General features: G+C 42.4%; 1 protein-coding gene across 1 annotated transcript in view; it reads left to right on the top strand.

Annotated features, from left to right (window-relative positions):
- ZNF292 (zinc finger protein 292) overlaps positions 1-12,241 on the top strand; it is a 41,415-nt gene that overhangs the window by 14,883 nt on the left and 14,291 nt on the right. Inside the window, exons 2-5 of the mRNA XM_018554357.1 lie at positions 3,935-4,089; positions 5,406-5,484; positions 9,748-9,883; positions 10,769-10,771. Coding sequence (XP_018409859.1) covers positions 3,935-4,089; positions 5,406-5,484; positions 9,748-9,883; positions 10,769-10,771 — 373 coding nt within the window. The remainder of the gene's footprint in view (positions 1-3,934; positions 4,090-5,405; positions 5,485-9,747; positions 9,884-10,768; positions 10,772-12,241) is intronic.

Here is a 12,241-nt window from a genome sequence, read left to right as displayed (position 1 = left end):
ATAACATGAGGACAGAGTATGTTTACTATAACCACAATCATGAATGAACAGGAGGTGATGTAGATCACTTCCCATTCATTCATAATTGAGGCTATAGTAAACATACCATGTCCTCAATTATGTTCAAACACTTAGCGATCACTGAGTGTTTACATTGGCTCTCCTTCCTGACAGCTGTCACAGGAGGCTGATCGAGCGGTCTAGGGTGGAGAGCTTAGCCTCCTGTGACAGCGTGGCCTGTCTCCGCCCACACACCGCTCTGCTTGACTGTGACAGGAGGCTGAGCGTGTGGGTGGAGAGATGCCGGCCGTTCACAGCGCTCTCCTCCCGCAGTGCTCGGCCGGCTGTCTCACTTTCTCTCCTCCCCGCTGGGACACGGGGCAGCTCCCAGCGGGGAGGACAGAATACACGGATGCACCACTGTATCGGCCAGAAAATTGCACTTTCGATATTATGCAATAAGTGCAATTTTCGGCCGAAATATTGGTCCATCTCTAAAAAATAAGGTATGCAAAGAGTATAGGGCTGGACGTTATCTAGAAGTATGTGTTTGTAGATTGTCATTACTAAGCATTTCTAAAGGTACCTTTGCTGTTATTTTAAAGATATGGGTAAAGTTCCTCTTTAAAGGAGAGGAGGCTATATAAATATGGTAGGGCTAAATTTAGTAAGAGTGGTACGTTTGTGAGCATATTAGTAAAAGGAAATCATTCTGATAGCTTTTGGCTTTTAACACCCTTTTTGTAAGCAAGCAAATGCCTAAGATAAGATAGTAAAGAGACATTTGCATATATTGCTTTAATGTTAGAAAGTTTTCTGCAAGGCTGGAAATAACATATAAAAGTTCAAGGTCTTTAAAAGACTGTTTGTTAAGAGAGATCCTTGCGAAAGAAAAGGGATGTTTAAAGGAACCAACTTATGGGTTGAGTGAATTAGACTCGTCCCCATAGTTGGAGCCGATGTGTGAAACTGTAACACGTCGGCTCTATTGGTTGGGAAGTGAGTGAAAATACATCGCCGCTTGCTCACTTCCCGATCATGTCCCTGCAGAGAGCCGTGAGTGTCAGTCACAGCCCCCTGCAGGGATTCCACCCTCCCCTCTCTGATCCTCCAGCGCCGACTGAAAGAATGGATGGTGGATGGGGCGGGCATAGCTGTCAATCGCCAGGAGGGCAATACTGAGTTTTAGGTCACGGGAGGATGTTGGTATATGTCCTCCTGTGACCCTAAAGAGAACTATGGGATAAAAAGGTTACCCCATAGTTCTCTTTTAAATGTAAATATGTGAATAAGCAAATGTTATTGATGATCGAGGTGCAAAGTGAATATGAACCATGAGGTATACACTGAGTGGCCAGATTATTATGACCACCCCATCAGTACTTCGTTGGGCCACGAGATGACTCCACGAGATGACTTCGTTGGGCCGCCTCGTGACTCCACGAGATGTTGAAAGGTGATGCAAGGAATCTGACACTGCACTGTTGCCCTTCTGTTGTCTTGTACCAGTCTTGCCACTCTCCGTTCTGCCCTAACATTGACTAGTCGCTGACGGCTACAATTCGCACGTTCAGACCCAGATTTTCGGCTGACAGTCCAGTCTTTAAACACTTTAACAATGAGCCCCTCTTGAACATTTAACGTATTCTGCTGTATTGCTAAAATTCGCTCCATGGCTCTGAGCGCCAACAATCATCCCACGTTCAAAGGCTGTTAAATTGCGTTGTTTACCCATAGCTTCAGAGAAATCACTTCTACTGTCCTGGTAAACAACCTGCTTCCCTATTTATACTGGTCTGGCCCTCTAGCAACTTCAGCGCCAAATTATAGCTAATTTGCCTACAAACGTCAGGTGGTCATAATATTCTGGCCACTCAGTCTATTGCATGACTGACTTTGTAAGTATGCTATAATGGTTGTGAGAAATGTAAAATACATTGGAAAAACTTTTAGACCTCTACATAGGAAGTTCTATAAACACAGACACCACCCAGTCGAGAAACTTTGATTGAAAAGTTGGCTGAACAGTGACTGCTGTGTGGCATAGATGGTGGAATCTTTAGCTCTCTGCCACTGGGATGAACAATCGAGATCTAACACTGTGTGGCCACCTTTTACAGGGAACTTGGGAACATTCCTTGGACAGCATAATAGTACTATGGATGGATTTTGTTTGGTTTTTGTACAGGTGATTGTTGCTAGCTTAGCTCAAGAGCAAGAAATTTATGATAAATTGTCTAGAAATTAATATACACTTTAAAAGGGAATATACTGTGTATCCAGGTCTAAATAAAAATTGATTATTAAATTATTAGATCGTGTGTGTTGCTTGTGGTTACCTTAAGCTAAATGTAAGTAATACAAAGCATATAAAGTACTTTGAAAATGATTGATTAACTATTGAAAATCAATAATGGGTACAAATTACATGTAGCCTCCCAAATTTCTTTATAATAAGCTGACCAATAATCTGCTTGTCCTGTGCATTTGCATAGTGTAAAGATGGCTGTACACTGGTCGGCAGAACTCAGACAAAATTCGACCAGTGTGGGAAGTAAAACATACTCGCTGCTGCTTTTAGCTGGCATGTGACACTGCAACTATCCCATTTCGGCTTTATACCAAGAGCTGATTGCTCAGCTCCTGTCTCTTCTCCCCGTAGAGATAGACATTCAGTCACTGCTGCCCACAGGAATTCCTCCCTCCCTTTGCTATTCCTTCAGCGCTCACTGGAGAGACAGACGGGAGGGGGTGTGCGCGCCTTTGGCTCTAGAGAGGCAGAGCAAGTGATCACTTAAGTAGGCTATACACTGTACACACTTCTTCTTGAACCGGCTGAAATTCGCTATGTGGGTGACACGAAACAACCCCCACCTGGCATCCTGGCAGAGCTGCTAGCTCTGGGTATTTTTACAGCGGCCACTATCTGAATACAAAGGAAATAGTGGGGGATTCGTCCATCAATGCTCGTAAGCGTTGATGGAAGAATGTGTTCTATTTTTTCGTTCACATCACGGGTTGAATAAAAAAAAAAATATAGCAATGTATACCCAGCTTTAGACCCAATATTGTCAGGATCCTTCCTGGCTGCAGCACAGCGCTGCCCTGTCAGCTGTTAGGCGTAAACTTGTTATATGCTGACTGTTAGTAAATGTACTCCTATGACCCAATAGAGAAGTAAAAAAAAAAGAGGTCCCAAATAGGGTTTTGCTTTACTTTTTTTTTTAAGTGGATGTTTAATGTATTGACAAGTGGTTATCTGGGTGTGCTTAGTTTTATTGCAGTACTATTGAAAAACCAATGTCTGTAGTTGGAAACCACCCTAAGTAATATACTGTCTATCCTCATGTTGTGAGTATCTAAACTGTATTTTTGGACAGTGTTGTCCTTCCTTGGGACAATGGCTCATTTGGTTGGGGCCATTGTCTTGCTATTCCAGGGATCATGTGTTCCAATTCCCTCTGAAAGAAACCTGTATGCTCTTCCTATATTTTCTTGGAACTCCCCCAATATCCAAGACTATGTTGTAGATCAGTCAGTTGCTAACGAAACTGGCCAGGCTTGGTGGTCAGGACATTATAGTGTAAGCTCTGTCTTGAACAGGGAGTGACCTAAATCAGGGGTGGACGAATAAATATGGATTTGAGGAGCCAACTCCATTGACATCTAGATGAAACCTAAAAAGTTAAGCGCCAGCTGTCATTTTTAAGGAGCATTGGCTACCTGGCTCCTGGGCCCTGACCTAAATGGTTCAGTGATCCTTGTGATTTAAACTGTTATATAAATGACTAAAGTAAATAATCATGCCAGCAAAATGGTGCATATGGTATCTTTGAATTTTATACCTTGTAATGAAATGCTGTGTTCCCCTTTCCGTGAATTTTGCATGTTTGTACAGAAAATGCTAATGTTTGTTTTTTTCCTTTCTCAACAGACTCTTCTCGAATTTGCTGAAAAGTGGAAAGCTTCAGAAGATTCTTTGCCATTATTGGAAGTGTACATGGTGGCCATTCATAGTTACTCAAATGCTCGGCCCTACCTTACCTCACAGTGCGAAAATGTCAGCTTGGTACTTGAGCGGCTAGCTTTGTGAGTATTTTTGTAGCAGTAGAAACTATATAGCTTCTTTTTTTTTAACCATCACATCATTCCTGGTTTACCCACCACCAAACCACCCCTTCCCCCAGCATGTACCACCCCCCCCCTTCCGTAGTCCCTCAGAGTCTTCCTTAACCCCCCCCCCTGTCCTCCCTTTTTTGTTTTTCTTCTACTCTCTTCCCCCAACATAGGTTGATGCTGAACTCTACCCCCTCCTTTACATTTTATATTACATTTTCCATCCTCCCCTCTCCATGCCTGCTGTAGCTAGTTCATCGTGTCTTAATCCCTTTCTCCATGAATGTCCTTATCTTGGTGTGCCCCTTGGCAAAGATATGGTGAGACGATCCCCCCCATACAGTTTAGGTTCATTAGTAATTGTAGTTCTAGGACTGTAATGGCTCTTATTTTTGTATACAATTTAAGGCTTTATTTTCTTGATCGCCGACTGTTCTTTGCCGACTGTTCTTTGCCGACTGTTCTTTGCCGACTGTTCTTTGCCGACTGTTCTTTGCCGACTGTGTTTAATGTTTTGGGAGCTGAATAAAAATTTATTAAAAAAAACTTTATTTATATTTCATATTTTATTTATGAAAATGGTGCTTCAACTAAACGCACACCACTCTACACCCCTGATATGGCAGCCCCTGACCCCAAGACATGTCAGAAATTTCACCTAATGCATCATAAATGTGCCAGTATCCAGTTTACATTAAGCTAGCCACAATTTTGTAGGTGGATGACTTGTGGTTGGTGCATACAGCTGCACGACCATGTCACACTTAAGGCGAAAAAGTGTAAACTGCTGTTCTTCCCTACTGGAGTTTGTGTTTTGGTTACTAGGAGGCTAAATTGCATGTTGGCTTATATCAAGCAGGTTTCTGGTAAACTTATCTTGCTGGAATCCCTGTTTCATATAAACCAGTGTGTGATTCAATCTCCTATTAAGCAAAACCTGTATCTCTAGTAGGGAGGAATAACCAATTAAAATGTATAATTCTCAAAAGGTTTCTCTGCAGTAGTGTCTTCATCCACAAGATCATAGCGCAGTGGATGGAGACATTACTGCAGAGAAATCACACAATTAGGGTCTAAGTGATTCAAGCAGCTGGCAAGTTGCTAATCCTACTTGGCTCAACCCAAACAGAATTGTTAGTTTTTGGTGATGTTTGTTTTTAACTGCAACATGTTTAATATCTCTGCTTCTGTTGTTTCACAAGACATGAAGCACTGTGCAATTACTATATATGTAGCCAATTCCAATAAATGTCGTAATTTTTTTACATTTTTTTCCCCCACCATCACAGAAGCTGTGTCGAACTCCTTTTATGTTTGCCACAAGAGTTGCCAGATGATCATTGGCAGAAATTTCAAGGCTCTATTAAGGTATCTCGTGCACTGGAAAAATATTTGTCTGCATAATGTGGAATTCATAAAATATATATTTTATAAGGCATAATATTACCATTTAACACGTGTTTAAAGGGTCTTTTGTATTCAGGTCAAAGTGACAGGTTGTCTTGAAATACCAGACCCTCACTCATTCATACAGACAATGTGCTCCCTCCGTGCTCTGTTTTGTTTTGGCTTGTATCAGCTTTTTCAGCTTTTTTTTTTTTTTTCTTCCATCAAGTCTGTTCTCTACATTGCTGCTCTAGCTTCTGATTGCAGCTTTTGGAATGGTTGCCCTTAGCCTAGCCTTTGGAGTACCATGTCCATACCCCGCTGAAGTGGGCATTGCAAGAATAGCCAGGTAGTGACATTTTGCACTGAGCTCTGCATAAGGTGCTTTCCAGTTCTGATAAATGTAAGCTGTGGAGCTCATTCCAGGTTCAGAGCCATTGGCATTGCTTGAGCATTTGCCATGTCTTTGAAGACTTTGTGAGTATTTAAGTAGTTTAGGGCTTTTAATCCCTGTTTCCACTAGGTTTTGTCGCAGAAGGGTTTAACATTGTGCAACAGAGTGCTGACGTCATCTGCAGGGTGAATACTCTACGGTTCTGGGGATGCTTGCACAGGCCTGCAGCCTGAAATTTTTATCCTCTGATCTTAGAGCCTTTTCCATCCTCAGTCTCCTTTGGCTTAAATGGGTGTGGCTGGGCTCTCCGTTGGAACCAATTCATCATTTGGAGTATCTGGATCTAGTTCTGGACAAAGCTCAGGCTTGAGATTTCCTTCCAGAGGAGAAACTTGAGACACCCTGTTCTCATATTCAGACTCTCCAGTTCAGGAGCCATGTGACTTTTTGTATCAGAGTCCTAGGTCTGATGGTAGCCTCTTTTGATGTAGTTCCATTTGCCCACTTTCACTCCAAACCACTACAACACAACATTCTGTCATTTGTTGAAGTAATTCCAAACAGACATATTAGTCTATCAGAGAGGACCAGGTTGTCCCTGGTCTGCTGGTTTAGGAATCCGGAAGTTGGGTAGGACGTCCTCCTTTCCCGTGTTTTGGAGGATCCTTATGACAGATGCCAACCTGGGCACCCTGATGGTTTGGGAGACTTGTTCATCAGGTGAATCTCTTCTCCTAATAAACAGCCTGGAACTTCAGGCAATTTGGCATGCTACCGTGTTGGACAATTCTACTGTAGAGTTATCCAATGTAAATTCAGTCAGACACTGCCACAGCGAGGACATACATCTATTAGGAAGGAATCAGGGAGGAAGTCTCACCAGTGAAAGAGAGGTAGATCAGATCCTGTCCTGGGCAAAACTTTGGTTTTTCAGCCCTGTCAGCCATGCACTTTCCAGGTGTGGACAATTGGCAATCAGACTTCTATAGCTAGCAGTGCCTGGACCAGTGAGCGTGGTCTGCTCACCCAAAGGTGTTTCAGGACCTGTGTCACTAGTGGGGGATGCCAGATTTTGGACCTCCTGATCTCCAGGTTAAACTACAAACTGGTTTGTCTCTCCAGGTACAGGGGTCCTATAGCGTAAGCAATGGATGCTCTGGTGATTCTGTGGCATCAATACACTTTGATCTATGCCTTTTCCCCCCTGAAACTTTTTTCCTCTTCAGCTTACAGGATCAAACTGCAGTGTGTTCTGGTGATTTGCGTTGTGCCAGACTGGCCCAGGTGAATGTGGTACGCCAACCTGTTCTATCATTGGACATGACAATGCATAATTCACTTGGTGTGAGTCTCGGGCTTCCACCCAAGGAGTTTCCCCATGGGATAAATATTCCCTTTCTTGCAGCTGGGTCTTTACCATAGTCTGGCTTTTAGCACTGTGAATAGTCACGTTTCTTCTCTTTCTATTCTGTTTGAGCCCATTGGCCTTTCACTCTTTCAATAAGACCTTTGTATAGGTGGTCTCCTGTGTGACTCCCCATTGTCCGCATGGGATCTTAGTCTGGTTCTCTCTGCACCTCAGAAACCTCAATTTAAACCCGCTAGAGACATTCCTTCTACTTCCACCTTCTGGTGGTCTTTCTTGTAGCCATTACCTCTGTGAGGCAATTCTCTAAACTGGTGGCTTTATCCTGCAAGAAAACAATTGTGGTTCTGCATTGGAACACGGGGGTGACTAGGTCCAGGGCTTCATTCTTGCATAAAGTAGTTTCTACCTCTAACATAGTTACATAGTATTTGAGGTTGAATAAAGACATTAGTCCATCAAGTCCAACCTATTAGGATCTCATTCTAGGAGTACCCGTACCCCTGTATATTACGGTCCCTTAAGAAATCGTCCAAAAGTTTCTTGAACAATTCCACATTATTTGCTGAAATCACTGCCTGTGGCAGTGAGTTAACCTTAACCAGAACGTTGTTCTTTCATCCCTGTGTCCCGCTTCAGTTTACCAAAAATACATTTCCCTCCATTGTCTAGATATGGTTAAGGCTGTGAGGCTGCTGTTTCTTCTAGGAAGACCTATTCCTTTTTTGTAATCCATGATGGGCCAAATAATGGTGTACTGACTTTTTGTCCCACCATCTCTTCGTGGCTCAGGTAGACTATCATCCAAGCTTATGGCCTCAAATAATTGTGTTCAACCCTTTCCAGACAAGGCACACTACTAGATCTACAAGTCCTTGTTGGAATTTACAGCATCAAGCAACTGTTTTCCAGGCTGCTACCTGATTTTTTTTTTTTTTTTTTTTTTTTTTTTTTTTTTTTTTTTTTTTTTTTTTTTTTTTGTGCACACATTTACCAGGTTCTTCTAGGTGGACTTTGCAGCCTCATCTAAAGCCAGCTTTGGGCATAAGGTCCTTCCGGGGGGTTCTTTGAGCCGCAGGCAGTCCCCAGCTCCCTGTTGGGCCTGTTTGCCATGTTGCTCACCCTTCAGTTGAGCTACTTTCGCACACGTCCCAAAGGTTAAGGCTTCCTTTGTCCCTCGATGAATGCGAGAGAAAATAGGATTTTTGGACTCGCTATAAAATCCTTTTCTCAGCAACAGAATAGAACAGAACAGAGGCTCTCAGGCCCCTTTTTGGTCAAAAAAAAATTACAGTAGAACCATATGGGCTACAATATAATTGGCTACCAAGGCCTGCATCGTTGTAACTGACCACAAATGTGACATTCCTGCATGTTGAATATTTGTATGTCTCTTAATAAATTTAACTGGACCAGCACCATCTGTCTTGATATACATGAGCTGTACCTTAGCACATGAACTAACAAGTTTTTTCTGCCAAGTGAGTTTTATATACACACCTTTTCGTGAGAAAAACATACACCACATTTGTGATGTGAATATATCACTAAATATACCTGTGTACTTTCTCTAGAGAGCTGTGGGCTCCATTCCCAGATTTTCTATTGCCTCAACAGCAGTAAACTATTATATCTAGGAAAAATTGAGACTTCCCCCTTTTCTAGGCTGGATACAGCAAAGAAGGTCACGCGTAGCAACCTTGGCTGTATAAACTCTAAAAAATGAGAATGACAAGCAATATTATTTTTTTCCAGTGCAAGTACTATCTTGCACTGGACTGAGGCGTAGTGCTGGGCTTGGTGCAAGCCCAGTTTGCCAGAGTTTGCTCAAGTCTGCTCAAAATTGTGATCAATACTGCATCCCCCTTCTCTGGCCCAATGCAAACCCCCTGTTGGCCCAGTCAGTTGCAGCGTGGGCACTCCTGGTCACTTTGGGGTGGGGAATACCTTTGTGCAATTGATTGGGCTCGGAGGGGAGTGTGTTGTTTTGCTTGTTGATCCAATCTTCCCTTTAAAGTCCGCTTGGCTCTGGTTCAGATCACTTTCAGCCCAAAGAAAAGTGCATGTCTAAGGGCATTGTGTGCATTGTTGTAACTCATTATTTTTCCATTTTTATTGGCACCTCAATGGCAGCACATCACAGTGCATGGCATCTGTGCTGCAGTATGCTTCGTTGGAATAAATGGTGCATATTTTTCTGAGTGGTGGACCATTTAGAATGGACTACTTTAATGCAACGCACTTTTAACACACCTTAGCACTGTGATCTGAATGGGACTAAATACGTGTGGCAGACAAGATAATCCTTGCAGTATGTATAATAGACATTTTTTTGTTTGTTTTTAGAACTGTAATGATGTTTTAAATTAGACCAGTTTGTTTGTTATTTAGCTGTGTTTTAATGTGTGCGAATAAGAAAATTGTGGAACTAGTCGTCATTAGCATAATAAAATAATAAAGCTTCATTTACATGTGCTTTTTTTAGGCTGCTCATGAACGGTTAACTGAAAATGGCAGCCATGAGCTTTTACTCTTGTACAACATGTCTCAAGAAGCTGGTGTGTGGAAGGATCCAGTTCTGGGAAAGATCCTTAACAGTCAAATCCAGGACCCCCGCCAGGGTAACTCCTTTCATTTTGTGGTGATTCGTTTTCTCTAGATCATGTGTAACAATATGCACTCTTATCTAAAGAGTTATAGATGATGACATTTTATGTATCACTTTTTTACCTAGACTGGACAGGTAAATGCCATTTTCTTAGCTTGTGTGAGCCAGATCATGGATATAAACCTTTTTAAATCTGACATTGTGTGATATCAAGGTCATAGAAGCAAGCTTAATTTCAATTAAGATAATTGCGCCGATGTACTGAATGCCAAGGCTTGTTTCCTGTAATCGTGTGGTATTGTGTTTCATGTGTGGGCTTAAGGCTGAAATACAGCACTACATATTCACAGAAACTGTAAGGTTACTGGCAGTGAGAAATTGTTCTGTTATGTATTATGCACGATAAAAGATAAAACTCTGTCGTTTACAATATTGCTTGCCGTTAGAATCGAAGAAATGGCCCTTCTGTTGCATTAACAGACAGTGCAACACTTTAGGCAGCCTGTTTTTTTTTTATTCTCTCTGGCAAACCGATAATAGCTACTGTCCAACACCCTTTTCTTTGGACAGCAACTAGGAAAGCTGTAGTTTGAAGATCGCAGAAATTTACTAATGATTTGATTTAAAATGATGTTCCTAACCACTCAAGTACCAGGTGTCATCTTAAAACTGCACCAGGACTCGGCTGCTCCAGCGGGTCCCAGACATCTTTAGCAGTGGAAGTTCTGCCCGTTGGCCAGGTCCAGCTCTAAGCTCCTCTATAGTAGCGCTTTGTAGCAGTGATCGTAGACACCATGCTTCAACATTGTGTTTACATAGGAAGTTGAATCGCAACACTTTGCGTCAGAATGATGGATAGGATGGAACTGATATGCAGCTCTGTTCTGCCCTGCAGCAGTAAGTCACTGCTATAGTGATCTTGCATAGGCTTATTCAGGGCCGTTCACACCAGATGCAGTGCGTTCCGGCCCAATTCTGGCAAGAACGCACTGCCTCGCATTGCGGCTGGCTCACTTTTTTGTGGGGCAGGAGGGGGCGTGGCGGGCCATTGAAGTGAATGGCACCGTAGCCACGCCTACCGGCCGCAATGCTATCGGCCGCACAGGATCGCAAGGAACATTATGCCTGGGGTTCGGTGAGATCAATGCGAGGGTATGGCTACGGGGCCATTCACTTCAATGGCCTGCCACGCCCCCTCCTGCCCCACAAAAAAAAAGTGAGCCGGCCGCAATGCGAGGCAGTGCGTTCTGGCCAGAATCGGGCCTAAACGTACTGCATCTAGTGTGAATGGGCCCTTAAACCAGCAATAGATTACCACTAAAAGTGATCTATTCCTTCAGAGCAGCAGGGGTAAGCTAGATCAGGTTTTCACTGACCTCACCCAGACCCCCCTATGAAGGGGGTGGGGGGGTGTATGTATATAAATCTGAGATGGGTGGTCTGGGTGAGTGTATGAGGAACATCTACTGCCTGGGCAAGCTCATGTTAGCAAGTGTCATTAAAACACATTTGAAATTTTAGCAATCCTAAAGCTCTTACAATGTTGACCAATACAATGTTTTTCTCATCAACCTAAACCGACCTTCATATTCTAAGAATTTATGCAAACTTTTTTCCCCCCCTAAAATCATAAAAATGTAACATCCAGGGGGGAATAAAGCACTCATGGAAAAAAAAGCATAAACATTCAAAAAAGTTTTAAAAATTGCACTTCTGTGATATCTTTTTAATCAGAAATCTTTGTCTTTTATATTTTGGGTAACTATATGGGGCTGCACAAAATACATAAAAGTGTAAAATAATTTTTTTTTTTTTAACTTTCTCCAAATTAAAACTAAGGAAATCTATACACAGTAATTTCACACCAGCTCCGGTGCGTTCCAGATACGCTACAATACGCTTCCTGAGTTTTTAGGGGCCCCCGCCTGCAGTGCAATTGCCCACACCAGAATGCGTGGCACATCAGTGCCTGCATTCTGGTCCTGTACAATCTGAAAAAAAATAGTGCTTCAGCATTTTTTTTTTTTATCGGACCGGAACGCAGCACTGATGTGACACGGGTTCTGATGCTTTTTTGTGAACTCCCCCTTCATCTCCTTTACATGGGAGGTGGGGGGATTAGCATTGTGCTTACAGTTCAGCTCACAGGAAGTGACAAGGACACTGCATTTACAGTAAAATCAGCTGGTATTTTATGTACTAGCTGAAAATGTCCTAAGCCCCAAAAAATTAAATCCAATGCAGCTAATAAAATGCAATATAAAACATTTTTGTTCTTGGGTTTAGATATCCTTTGAATTGATTGTACCATTATCATTTTTGTTCACATACTAAATTTTGGTGGAAAGTTTGCTTTAGGCTGCAATATAAT

The sequence above is a fragment of the Nanorana parkeri genome, unplaced genomic scaffold, assembly GCF_000935625.1.
Source record: "Nanorana parkeri isolate BGI_ZX_2015 unplaced genomic scaffold, ASM93562v1 scaffold154, whole genome shotgun sequence".
NCBI lineage: Eukaryota > Metazoa > Chordata > Amphibia > Anura > Dicroglossidae > Nanorana > Nanorana parkeri.
Note: the sequence above shows the minus strand (reverse complement) of the source record. Positions and strands in the feature narration are given on the sequence as shown.